A 14,438-nucleotide genomic window follows, 5' to 3' on the forward strand; every position below is an offset into this window, starting at 1 on the left:
TCCCTCTGGAGCACCTGGCATTGGCCACTGTCAGAAGACAGAATACTGGGCTAAATGGACCTTTGGTCCGAATAAGTAATGCCATTTTTATGTTCTGTAAATCCCATCACAGTAAGAAATCTTTATCTACTTCCTAATTAATATACTTTCCCCCGGGATTCTTTCATTTCATTAAAATAGGAATTAGGTATCTGGATAGCTAAGAAAGAGTTTTCTAATTGTTTGTATTTGCATTACAGTTTATGCCACTTAATTCAAGTTAATTTTTTAAAGTAAATAAGAAACACTGGTGCCCATGAGGCTGTAAAACAGTATCGGTCTGTTTTAGGGTTTTCTATATAACTCCTTTTCTGGAACTTTTTGCATTCTAGATAAAGACAGACAGACTGCTTTCCCCAGAGCCATACTTTACACGATATCCTTACAAAGGTGATCCTTTCATTTGTAGAACAGTTTGATTCATACTCACTGTTTCCTTCTGCATTCAATGGCTCTATCTATCCTGAACTCAGGTAAACTGATGAATCCTTCTGCTTTTTCATCCTATCACAAGAGAAGAGGAAGTGCAGGTGAAGATGAGTATATTATTGAGGAAGAGAGAAACGGGAGATGAAAACTGGACAGCTGTGACTTATGGTCAAAAGCCAGGTCAAGTCCAATTAATAAAGATAAAGAATACATTGTTCCCACACTGTTAATTCATGAAGATAGTTTACTTAAACATATGCTGTTGACAGTTTTTTATAAAGTGACCGACTTGTCAGTTCACTAACACCAGTAACCACAGTAACACCAGTCCTTCTGTGTTAAAGACAATACAAAGCACATTCAAATGTGAAAATTACTTTCAACATCATAGCAGGAATCTGAACCCATTTGTTTAAAGAGTATATTACATCTTAACAGTTATTGTATTGCGGACACCTCCCTTCCTAATGGTGACTGAAAACGTTACTGTGGCAATTTCAACAATTGTTTGCATGGAAAAGTAATATTAGGAAAATATTTCATGTAATTTTCATTTCCTTAAATGTCATTTAACAGTGGAAGAAGACAACCAGCACAATATGACAGGCCAGTTTTCTGAAGACCACCCGTAAGTGCTGCGCAGATCACTGGTGGTTTACGTACCACACAGCCTGGGAACCACTGGCACACATAAGGAGTACCATCTGACATTTGCAGACACATCAATAAATATATTGGTATACACACAACACAAGCATACACTCACACTGTTTTATTATTACCCCCAACATAATCATACATACAAGCATACATTCAAACAGTTTTATTATTGCCCTCAGCATAATCTAAGAAAATAAGTCTCCATGACTCAAATCAACTGCTTCTCTGAGTCAGGTTTTCACTTTGGTTTAATTTTTAGACTGTAGGGATGAACTCATCCCAGGTGTAACTCATGGCTGAATTTCCCCACACTGTTGATAGTAGGGCAAGATGACAACGAACATCTTGTTAACCTAATGAATAACAAATATGGAAAAGAAGTACTGTTTATTTCTGACACTTGTAGTTCTTGAAGAATGCCATGTAACTATTTTATTGTTAGACTTGCACATAGATGATTGAAGACTTCAACTGAATCATTGCAGCTGAATTTTTTCCTATCCAGACCCATGTATCACAGACCCATGTCCAAGTAAACTCTGCGTATTTAACTACTAATTGGTAAATATTAGCTTCCTTTATTTAAAAAGTAGCAAAATTTAATTTAGGCTGTTTTTTCTTTCTTTCCAGTGTAGCATATACTTACATTCTGGTTTGTGTACCAGTACAATGAAGAATCCTTCAGAATAAACCAGTATTTTTTCCATTTCTGTGTAAAGTATCCTTTGGCATCTTTTTTCTTCCACAGCCAGCCCTCACAATCTCCATGGCCCAAGTCTTTGCAGGAAATCCGTCTCCTGCTCCCACTAGTCAGAGAGCTCCCTGTAAATGGGAAGATAACATGAGAGACTGAGGGATCCTATTGCTACAAAAATAAATACGATAACTTACTTTTTAAAACTAGTGATGAGCCAAAACAGGAACCTCTAAACTGAAACCCTTCAAATTTCAGGGTGGAGGGTGGTTCAGATTATAATTCCTGAATCTAGACATGTCCTATGATTTTGGTTTCCAGATGGATGCAAAGATAGAAGAGGCGTGGTTTGTAATTCTGGTTTGGATTGAATAAAATCTTATCTAATTATTTATTCTCAAAGGAGTTCTGCCATATGGGGCCAAAATCTCATTAAAATAGTTTGTGATATTTTGGCATCATCAAATCCAAACCAAAAACCTAGTCCTGATTTGGTCTTTAAGTGGCATAAACTTAAATCTTGATCCAAATCCAAACACCACTTTCTCAGTCCGTTTTTAGCTCTTAATTTTAGCTGCCCTAAAATAAGTCAAATTCTGGTAAGGAAGTTTATTGTCAAGAAAAAAGGGAGTATCATCATTCCATAAGAATCATGGAGCAGTATATGCCCACAATACTTGTACTCTGATTTTAATTCATCAACAATATTTTAGATTTACTGAACTTAGTTTAAATGCTCTGTAACAGGAAAATACTTTGTCTTCATTACTTCAACACATCCTAGTTGATAACCCTGAAATGTCACTCTGTCTTACAGATATCACTATCAAACAGAATTTTTTCTTAATATTGTATAATTTTTCCTTAAAAGCCTACTGCAAAGTTAATTAAAACATTAGATGTTTTACTGTGAAAAATCAAGTTTACATTGTTACATTCATTATATTTGTCTGACAGCTGTGAAGCAGTGCCAGAAGGTTAGATCACATTAAATTACTACCCTTTTCTTGATAGTATTCCATTGATCTTAACATTTTCTTCTTTTCAAAAGAAGATACTGCATCCTGCATACAGCTTTAGAAATACTATAAATTTATTGACTGAGTAAAGGAGAAGTCTTTAGGCAGTGAGTTAAAACTGCGAACAGAATAAAAAGACCAGTTTGCATGTACTATGTATAAATTATACCAGATTATAGAATGACAAAAGAAGTGCCTTTTTATTTTATAACTTTTTATCAAAAGATTGTTTTCTTGATATTCACAAATTGTTTGTTTTTTTAAAGAATAAAGTGGTAAGAAATGGCATAATATATGTCTTTCTGCCACTGAAATCAAGGGAAGTTTTAACACTGATTTTAATGGGATAACAGGTCCACAGTATGGTCCCCTTGAGTATTTACAAGCAAACTTGTAGATAAATGTATATGATATCTGGAAATACATGAATTAGGTCTGATCCCGACAGTGGATCTGTATACGTGACCCACACTCCTCCCATTGCCATAATAGGGCCTTCATTTTCTAAAGCCATAATAGGGCCTTCATTTTCTAAATTTTGAATATTTATCAACTGAAATGGTTTACCTTTTGACCATTTTTTGGTTTTTACCCTCAGGGAAGCGTAGTGGAAAGACTATAAGGAGAGAAAAAAATATGGATGAGTACCAGTCCATGCAGTATTAAACCATGTTATTCTGTTGATATACAGTAATCTCTTCATTAATGATTGTCTGTGTCCATGATCTTCCTATCTTTGCCATTTCAAGCACGAGAAAATCTTAATTTTTAATAATCATATTATAAAATATTGTAATAAAAGTAACACAAATTGCAGTTATTAGGCAGCAAAAAACGGTAGTAATAATTGGTGGTACTGAGCAATCACAATAATTTCCTTTGATGTTATTTTGTTTTATAATAATAGGAGGATAAAAACAAACAACAAACAAGCAGAACAATGCAATGCTAAATAAATAAACTAACATCTGTATTTTCACAGAGCTACCTGGAGTATTTAGCCACATGCTTCCCTATCAAGTCAACAGGAGCTCTTGACTGAATCCTTATGAAGTAGTGAGGAGATAATTTCATGGGGGTTTCACAGGCATTATATAATAACAAAAAGTCACATAATCATTCATTTTAAGAATAAATTAAACTGTAACACACAACTAATCAATTCAAGGGGAAATTTCTGTCCTGAATCTTATAAAGTTAATATGTGACTTTAGTCTTTGTTTAATGCCATATTAATGGGAACTCATATACAAGTCCTCTAATTATATCCAGGTACATGCCTGCTGTAGCAATGAAATTACACCCAAAATTTAGTAACATTCTTTTGTGATCGCAGAATATACCATTAATTCGGAAAACAACGGAAAGTAAGTCATTTTTATTCATTTTAAAACATAAGTATTATTTAATGGAGAGTGGGGAGATTTTTTATGCATGGGAATGGCACGGGAGAAAGAACAGGCCAGCTTGAAGGAGAAGTGGACTGCTGGCTGCTGCGGCTGTAGTCATTAGCAGAGCAAAGGCAAGGAGCTTGTGGCATTGCAGACACATATGTAGGGCAGGTTTCAGAGTGGTAGCCGTGTTAGTCTGTATCAGCAAAAAGAACGAGGAGTACTTGTGGCACCTTAAAGACTAACAAATTTATTTGAGCATAAGCTTTCGTGGGCTAAAACCCACATCACCAGATGCATGCAGTGGAAAATACAGTAGGAAGATATATATATACACAGAGAACATGAAAAAATGGGTGTTGCCATACTCACTATAACGAGAGTGATCAATTAAGGTGAAAAGAAAAGGAGTACTTGTGGCGCCTTAGAGACTAACAAATTAAGGTGAGCTATTATCAGCAGGAGAAAAAAAATCTTTTGTAGTGATAATCAGGATGGCTCATTTCCAACAGTTGACAAGAGAGTAACAGTGGGGGGGGCGGGGGAGGAAATAAGCATGCGGAAATAGTTTTACTCTGTGTAATGACCCATCTACTCCCAGTCTTTATTCAAGCCTAATTTAATGGTGTCCAGTTTGCAAATGAATTCCAATTCAGCAGTCTCTCATTGGAGTCCGTTTTTGAAGTTTTTTTGTTGTAATATTGCAACTTTTAGGTCTGTAATTGAGTGACCAGGGAGACTGAAGTGTTCTCCAACTGGTTTCTGAATGTAGGGCAGCATCGCATGGTGAATGAAAGGCATACTTTTTCATCTGTTTTGTCCTGTCTGACATATAGATTGTGAGCTCTCTGGATCAGGGACTGTCATCTTTGATATTTGTCTGTATAGTGCCTAGCACACTGTGGTCCTGATCCTTAACAGTTCTAGCTGGTACCATAATACAAATAAATAAAAAAATAATATAATGTCTACATCCATCACATAAATGTACACAGTATTTCAGAAAGAAAAGGAGTACTTGTGGCACCTTAGAGACTAACCAGTTTATTTGAGCATGAGCTTTCGTGAGCTACAGCTCACTTCATCAGATACATACCGTGGAAACTGCAGCAGACTTTTATATATACACAGAGAATATGAAACAATACCTCCTCCCACCCCACTGTCCTGCTGGTAATAGCTTATCTAAAGTAATCGTCAGGTTAGGCCATTTCCAGCACAAATCCAGGTTTTCTCACCCTCCACCCCCTCACACAAATTCACTCTCCTGCTGGTGATAGCCCATCCAAAGTGACAACTCTTTACACAATGTGCATGATAATGAAGTTAGGCCATTTCCTGCACAAAAACAGCTCCCAGGCGCTCCTGGACCATGAATGGCCCTTCCCACGATGCTTCCATTTTATGGGCCTGGAGCGCCCTTAAGACCATGACCTGGTCTCCTACTTTGAAGGAACGCTCTCTGGCATGTTTATCATACCAGGCTTTTTGCTCTTTTTGAGCATCCTGTAAGTTTTCTTTAGCAAGGGCTAAAGAGCTTCGGAGGGGTGAATTGTTGCATAGAAAAGCCCTAGGGAAAGGAATCCTCATGGAGTCTTTGCAAGCAGTTTACTGCAACTGAAGGGTGTGAAAATGATTTAATCAAGAAAGTTTCAAAGTTCCTAACAGCCAGAAATTTTCTGTTGTGAATGGATCCACTGACTTTCCTGTTGAAAGATCCAGTGTGGATAGCTTTGAGAAGGTCTCAGATGGAGTGAAAGCTGTTAAGAAAGGTATACCGTCCTATAACCAAGTGGCTGTGTTTGGCCAGCTTGTTTGGGAGACAAGGTTGTGGAGAGAGGGATGTCTCCATGCTAGTTCTGTAAGTGAACAGTATGTGGCCCAGGTCAAGATGGGGGCCCTTAACCAAGAGAGCCCGAATTGCAGCCCTCCAGACTGGAGCTCTGGGAGAAGACCCAATCCCAGTTTGACCCCCTGGGGTTTTGGGGTGGCCAAAGGGCATGGGCTGCAGAAACCTTCCCACATGCAGCCTGCTAGTGCTATCGACCACCCCCGACCTAAGGGAGGGCGTGAAACTGGAAGGGCCTGGTGTAACTCCTACCAAGGAATGGGAGAGATGCATCCATGGGAACATTGGTGGCTTCGAACTTCCCCAGGTCACCGGGTAAAGTGACCCCGCTCAGTTCGATCTCGAAGGGGGGAGAGATGTGACGAAGTGGGACTGTTCTTAATGTTTCCTCCGAATATTGTGGGGGTGCCTCAGTTTCCCCTATGCAGTTCTTAAGTATCTAGGTGGTGGGGTAAGGGTGTATGATCATTGCAGAGCCCTAGAGGGCAGGTGTGTGCAGGGGTCTGGACACAGAGAATGGCCAACACCCTGTTTCCTGGCAACTGATGGCCTGGGCCCTTCCCCCCCTGCAAGGTGAAAGCTGAAGGGTTGGAGGGTGTTTTGTAGGTTGGTTACAAAGTCCAGAATGTTAGTTCCTGGAGAAGGTGTAAATCCCTCCCATTGCTGCTTCACCAACTGCAATGGCCCCTTAACCTCACGGCCATATACAAGTTCAAATGGGGAAAACCCTAAACTGGGATGTGGTACAGCTCTGTAGGCAAAGAGCAACTGCTGCAACACTAGGTCCCAATCATTGGAGTGCTCATTTACGAATTTACGTATCATGGCCCCCAAAGTTCCATTAAACTTCTCCACCATGTCATTTGTTTGATGGTGGTAAGGAGTGGCAACCAAGTGATTTACCCCATGAGCTTCCCAAAGGTTTTTCATAGTTCCTGCCAGGAAATTAGTCCCTGCATCTGTGAGGATGTCGGAGGGCCAACCTACCCTGGCAAAAATGTCTGCTAGTGCCTGGCATACACTTTTAGCCCTGGTGTTGCTTAGAGCTACTGCTTCCGGCCATCGGGTGGCAAAATCCATGAAAGTCAGTATGTACTGCTTTCCTCTGGCTGTCTTTTTCGGAAAAGGACCCAGAATATCCACAGCTACTCGCTGAAATGGAACTTCAATGATGGGGAGTGGTTGTAGAGGGGCTTTGACCTGGTCTTGGGGTTTTCCCACTCTTTGGCACACCTCACAAGACTGGACATAGGTAGAAACATCCTTGCCCATTCCCTCCCAGTGGAATGACCCCCCCAAACGGTCTTTGGTCCTGTTCACCCCAGCATGGCCACTAGGGTGATCGTGGGCTAAGCTCAAGAGCTTGGCCCGGTATTTAGTTGGAACTACCAACTGTCTCTGAGGATGCCAGTCTTCCTGGTGTCCACCAGAAAGAGTTTCCTTGTATAAAAGTCCTCTTTCTACAACAAACCTGGATCGATTAGAAGAGCTGAGAGGCGGTGGGTTGCTCCGTGCCGCTGTCCAAGCTCTCTGGAGGCTTTCATCTGCTTCCTGTTCGGTCTGGAACTGTTCCCTTGATGCTGGAGACATCAGTCCCTCATTGGATTGTGGACCTAGGCTTGGTCCCTCTGGAAGCGATATAGAGGATGGAGCTGTTTCTGTTGACTGTGAGCCGCTCTCCGCTGGTGCACTAGGTTGGGATTCAGGCTCCGGCTGAGCCTCTTGTGTAGGGTTATCGGCTGCTGCCAGTTCAGGTTCGGTGGGGCCCTCTGGTGTTGAGGTTGCAAGTACTGGATTCAGTGCTGGCACGGGGTCTGGTGTTGGTTGTTCGGCTGGTTCCGGTTCTGGGACTGGTTCCGTCTGGGTCTCTGGGACTGGATCCACTACTGCTGTTGCAGACATTGGCCTGGGGTCCGGGTCCATCACCTCTGACTGGGTCCTGATAGAAGTTTCCGGAACAGAGCTAGGCCTCACGGCTTGTTTAGCCTGGCTGCGGGTGACCATTCCCACCCTCTTGGCCTGCTTCACATGATTGGCCAAGTCTTCCCCCAACAGCATGGGGATGGGATAATCATCATAGACTGCAAAAGTCCACATTCCTGACCAGCCCTTGTACTGGACAGGCAACTTGGCTGTAGGCAAACTGAAAGAGTTGGACTTGAAGGGTTGAATCGTCACTTGGATCTCTGGGTTGATTAAATTGGGGTCCACTAAGGAAGCATGGATAGCTGACACTTGTGCTCCGGTGTCCCTCCACGCGGTGACCTTCTTCCCGCCCACACTCACAGTTTCCCTCCGCTCCAAGGGTAACTGGGAGGTATCTGGGCCTGTGGACCTCTGGTGTGATTCCGGTGCAATGAACTGTAATCTGTTGGGGTTCTTGGGGCAGTTGGCCTTTACATGCCCCAGCTCGTTACATTTAAAACATCGTCCAGCTGACGGGTCACTGGGGCGAGGAGGGTTGCTGGAGAACGGGGTGGCAGGACGATAAGGGGTCTGGAGGGTTCTTTGGGAGGTAGGTGGGGCCTTGGGCGGCCCCCGGTAATAGGGTGTGGTCTGGGGTGGTCCCTTCTGGTCTCCGCTCCAACTGCGACCAGTTTTCTTCTTCTCTGCCACCTCCATCCATCTGACTCCAATCTCTCCTGCCTCGATTACAGTTTTGGGTTTCCCATCTAGGATGTATCTTTCTATTTCCTCAGGAACACCCTCTAAGAATTGTTCCATTTGCATTAGGAAGGGCAAATTTACTGGAGATTCAACACTTGCTCCTGATATCCAGGCATCCCAATGTTTCACAATGTGGTAGGCATGTCGGGTAAATGACATGTCTGGTTTCCACCTTAGGGCTCTGAACCTCCGACGAGACTGCTCGGGTGTTATCCCCATTCTGACTCTCGCCTTGGATTTAAACAGTTCATACTTGTTCATGTGTTCTTTAGGCATTTCAGCTGCCACCTCAGCTAAGGGTCCACTGAGCTGCGGCCTCAGCTCTACCATGTATTGGTCAGTAGAGATGTTGTACCCAAGGCAGGCCCTTTCGAAGTTTTCTAAGAAGGCCTCAGTATCATCACCTGCCTTGTAGGTGGGGAACTTTCTGGGATGGAAAGTGGTACTTGGAGAAGGTAACCTGGATTTGTGCAGGAAATGGCCTAACTTCATTATCATGCACATTGTGTAAAGAGTTGTCACTTTGGATGGGCTATCACCAGCAGGAGAGTGAATTTGTGTGAGGGGGTGGAGGGTGAGAAAACCTGGATTTGTGCTGGAAATGGCCTAACCTGACGATTACTTTAGATAAACTATTACCAGCAGGACAGTGGGGTGGGAGGAGGTATTGTTTCATATTCTCTGTGTATATATAAAGTCTGCTGCAGTTTCCACGGTATGTATCTGATGAAGTGAGCTGTAGCTCACGAAAGCTCATGCTCAAATAAACTGGTTAGTCTCTAAGGTGCCACAAGTACTCCTTTTCTTTTTGCGAATACAGACTAACACGGCTGTTACTCTGAAACAGTATTTCAGGTGTTTTTACCATATTAAACATCTATTTGTAACACTCTAGTAACTAGAAGTTACTGTGGTTAAGCAGCAGTTTTTTTTAAGAAAGTTGATCATAACCATAAGCAACAGATACAATAATCTAAGCAAATAAGAGTACAAGAAACTCTACAGCTATTGAGACTTAACTGTACAGTGGTTGTTTCCCTTTTAGTACAACTCTTTGTGCTCTGCTTGCCTCCAAGGGGTTGATTTGTCTCTGTAGGCCTATTTCTCAATAACCACACAGTGTGTGAATTCTTGTACTGGGTGAAACCCCTTCCTGTCAGCTGTGCAGGTATTTGCATAATCCCACTGTAGTTATTTCTCAATGACCACACTGCACTGATCTTTGCTCTGATTTGCTGCTATAATCCCTTTCTGCCCAGACTGGTTCTTGTTCTCAGGATTTTCAAGCTGATTACCAGCAAAAATGACACCACCTTAGCTTTTTATTTCCTTCACATGAAACAGAAAAACATCACTACTAATATGAAAAGGAGAAAAAACAAAGAAATTCACCTTTTCCAAAAACAAATCAAAGAAACCACTCAAATGCAAAGAGAATGGGGGCTGAGAAAATGTTTAAAGGGAAACTGTTTTCTAAATATTTTTAAAAACCAAACCCCAATCCCTTTGGATCATTACCCTCCCTCAGGCTGCATTCTGCTCCCACTGAAGTCAATGGGAACTTTGCTACTGTTCAATGGGAGCAGTTTGGGGTCTTTCATCTCATTTCTATTCCTATCTCACCCTACAGGTCAGCAGGGCTCTTCTTGTTGGTTTACATAGTCTCTTCCTCCTAGTTTAATTCTGGAACAAAATGAAAACAAAATATACTACAATCTGAGAGGCAAAGAGCCTGGCTGGAACACAGAAAGAAAAGGGAGTGAGGAGAGGAAAAAAGATCTACTGAAGGCTAAAGGGAGAGAAGGGGGATGGGTTGGAAGAAAGACTCAGACATCAGGATGATGACCATGATATGCATGCCTAGACGTGAATTATATAATTAGTACAGTATTCCAGCCCAGTTATTTATTTTGATATTAAATTAATTTTATGTCTTCACATTTTCATTTTCAACGTGAATATTTTTGAATTGATAATGCCTTATTTCATCTCAGAAATTATCATAGGGCTAGATGACATTTTTGCAGATGGGTAGGACATGGCTATGACTTCTGGTCCCTAGACAAGTATGGGAAGAAGTTTGAGATTGTGAGAAAAGCACATTAACTGGATATTTCTCCTAAAATGATAATCAGTGAGACAGTTATTGTTAATATTAAAATGTTGTCCTTAAGTTTCAGAGTTAACAACCAAGTGGAATACATGGGGTAAATATTACCTAAGACTACAGTTTCAGCCTATATGCATATGCAGGCAGACATCAGTGTGTACTCCATTCCTGTTTTCAATGTTATCTCTGCAACCAGTATGGGCTAAAAATATGGGGTTTTTTAAAAAGAAAATTTAGATTCTGAAGCTCAATTGTGCACAGCAAGTTCCGTAGCCATGAATTGCAGAACACACAAAGCTCTGAATATAATATTAGATCATAATAATAAACAAATGTTTAATTTAGACTAACTGCTTGCCATTTTATATGTTTTAGACCACAGTGAAAAGTTTAAGATAGTACTCTAAATTGGTGAACTTATATTTTTATTTCCACACAACCAATTTAAACATACAAAACTGAGTATTCTTAAATTTGTTGCAAAAATATTGCTTTTGGGTTGAAACTTTGTGCTGAATTTCAGTATTCATAAAATTTTTTCTGTTCAGTTATTTCCCCCTGAAAATAGACATTTATTACAGGAAAACTGGCAGAACTCGAACTATATGGCCCAGATTCCTTCCATTACCATTTCTTCTCTATTATAAAAATTATATAAAATGAGACATGGGCATTTGGTGCTTTTATTAGCTTAGCAAGATCTTTCTGTTCAGGGAGGACATTCTGTAAAAGTAGCATTTTTCTGAATAAGTAGACCACATAAAAGGCCAAACAAATACCACTGCAAATATACCCCGTTATGCTGTTCTTTTCATCAGAAATTCCCCTGACAGTCTAGCCTGAAATGAGAGACAAAAATAGCTGAAAAGTTACTCAATAGTGCAAGACTGTTTGCAGATACATCAGATATTCTGAGTTAGCTCAGCACAAAGCAAAGATTAAGTATAAATCCCAGCAAGATGGCATTATTAGACTGTGACTATAGTTTGGGCCACAGAGGGAAGCTGTAAATACCAACAGTCCTTTGTAGATACGAAATAACAATGAGAACCTGAAAAAAATTGTGCAGTTACAGTGTTATAATAAGTGCAACAATATTTTACTACTTTAAAAATTTATGATTTTATTCGTTAGACAGGGGTTTAGTTACAGAGGCAACTGCAATTTAGTGGTTAGAGCAGAGGACTGGGCATAAGGGACTTGGGTTCAACTGACGATTCTACCAGTGACTCATTGTGTAACCTTGTACAAGTCACTTTTCTATGTGTCTCAGTTTATCCATATGTAAAATCAGAATAATGCTTACTTATTTTTGCAAAGGGCTTTGAGTTTCTATGAGAGAAGGTGCTGTAATAAGTGCATAGTCTAATTATTATTCATTAAGGAATATCCTTCTTATGAGTAAGGGTTGAATGTGGAATATAGATTATAAAATGTACAATAATTCATTTAAAGATATGCAACGAGGGTTATAATTTAAACACTGCACAAGCATACCACATAATAGGAGCATCTGAAGAGAGGACTCTGAATGCTGGAGAGGCTTAAGCAAGGCATAATTTTAAATGGCAGTGGTGGATGGGAGGGATTGTCTCAGTATCATCGTAGGCCTGCTCGTTGTCCCCTTAAAATTCAGCCAGAAGTGACCTGCCATATTTGGCAGCATGAGCACTTTCTGGCCCCGAATCTCTCGCAGGAATCAGCTACACCGTACTCTTGTGAAGCCTGGCTCACTGCACACCAGACCGAGTACCCACAGACTGCCACTGTCTATAGCAATGCTCCAGGGGCAGCTGTACACTAACGTGTGTCTAGAAATTCTTCTAGCCTCTGAGTCATTCTCTCATTTTTCTAGGCCTGCTCCATTCTCTCTTTTGTTCTGGCCACTCTCCCAGCCAACAACAGTACAATGTTTGACGTGCTGCAGATAGATAGAGTTGAACTCTGAGACTGACAAAATCCATAAATGTAACAGGTATGATATCATGCAAAGACTTAGTAAATTCTCTCCATCTGCTGGATGGGGGACCTGTATTTCAAGCCTGTGGAGTGGCATGGAAGATTGAAGAGAGAAAGGCCAGCAGTCTGTTGCTGTTTGTAGGAGAAATATTGGAAACGAGGACATAGAATGGCTGTTAAATGGGAAAAAGTGGCAAAAAAATTAAACAATGTATTGTGGCTTTTACGTATTTATTTTAAACCAGAGCAGCGAGTAAGATGTGCTGTGTAACCAGACTGCCCAAAGAATGATTATGCTTCTTGTGAATGGGGATGAATCAGAATGGAGCAGGCTGCTCCCTCTAACACAGTGGTTCTCAGCCAGGGGTCGAGGATCTCCTGGGGGTCATGAATAGGTTTCAGGGGGTTCACCAAGCAGGACGAGTGGTGGACTCATGGGGGCCCAGGGCAGAAAGGCTAAGCCCTGTCATGCAGGACCGAAGCCCAGGGCCCTGAGCCCTGTCACCCAGAGCTGAAGCAGAAGCTTGAGCAAATTAGCTTCATGGAGGCCCCAGGCAATTGACCTGCTTGCTACCTTCTAATGCTGGCCCTGGCTTTTATATGCAGAAAACAGTTGTTGTGGCACAGGTGGGCTGTGGAAATTTTATAGCAGGGAGGCTCAGAAAGAAAAAGGTTGAGAACTCCTGCTCCAATACACTGTCCCTTCTCTGTGGGCCATTGCAGGTGACTGTCTCATGGCCCTTGCTCCTCTCCATCACATTTTCAGGACCCAGAGTGTGCAATCCCCAATCTGCTGAGTGCTGGGAGCACAATGACTGCTATTTATAGAAGCCTTTTCACAGCCATGTAGCGGTGACATAATGACCCTGGGTGGGTCATATACAGTAAGGAATAAATCTTTTATCTCAAAATTTGTAGCAGACACATAAACCTGTAAGTGGTCTAGTCACTAGAGTTAGGGGAGTGTGTGTGCGGAGGGGCGGGGGGAAGAGCCATACTCTGTAAGCATAGGTTACAGTTTGAGCTGAAATGTACATTGATAAGACATGACATTTAAAATGAATAAATGATATCGTCAGAACATTTTTAGAAATAGCTTGACTGCTTACAATTCCTTAAAAATTCAAACAGAACAGGTTGAGAAGTAGAGTAGTAGTTCCTTAGAATGAGCTGGAGAATGCCTATATCAAATTATTCATAATCCATTACAAATCTCTAGATCTGATTCAACATAAAAATGGTGAGAATAGAAGCACAATAGATCAGAGAACAGAAGAGACTTGCAATTTTAAATTATGAGTCAATCAGCCTCATTCTCCTACTTCTGTGTATTGAACAGCATATAAAATTATGTCGGTTAAAAGAACAAGGAAAAAAGGGCATGAGTGAATACACTGAGCAATGAATGCTTTGGTAACTTACAAAACTCTAGATTCAAATTTTAAGATGCAATGGAACCAAATAATCCACTTTAGGCTACACAGTATAAGTAGGTTTCAGAGTAGCAGCCATGTTAGTCTGTATCCACAAAAAGAAAAGGAGTACTTGTGGCACCTTAGAAACGAACAAATTTACTTGAGCATAAGCTTTCGTGAAATACAGCTCACTTCATCAGGTGCAT

At 41.1% G+C, this 14,438-nt stretch overlaps 1 protein-coding gene across 1 annotated transcript in view; it reads right to left on the reverse strand.

Annotated features, from left to right (window-relative positions):
- The window catches only part of LOC144270092 (connector enhancer of kinase suppressor of ras 2-like), a 470,860-nt gene that overhangs the window by 52,433 nt on the left and 403,989 nt on the right, over positions 1-14,438 (reverse strand). The window contains exons 17-19 of the mRNA XM_077826316.1: positions 3,409-3,457; positions 1,775-1,950; positions 470-543 (exon numbers count right to left, since the gene is read on the reverse strand). Of these exons, the coding sequence (XP_077682442.1) occupies positions 470-543; positions 1,775-1,950; positions 3,409-3,457 (299 nt within the window). The remainder of the gene's footprint in view (positions 1-469; positions 544-1,774; positions 1,951-3,408; positions 3,458-14,438) is intronic.

This window comes from Eretmochelys imbricata, chromosome 9, assembly GCF_965152235.1.
Source record: "Eretmochelys imbricata isolate rEreImb1 chromosome 9, rEreImb1.hap1, whole genome shotgun sequence".
Lineage (NCBI taxonomy): Eukaryota > Metazoa > Chordata > Testudines > Cheloniidae > Eretmochelys > Eretmochelys imbricata.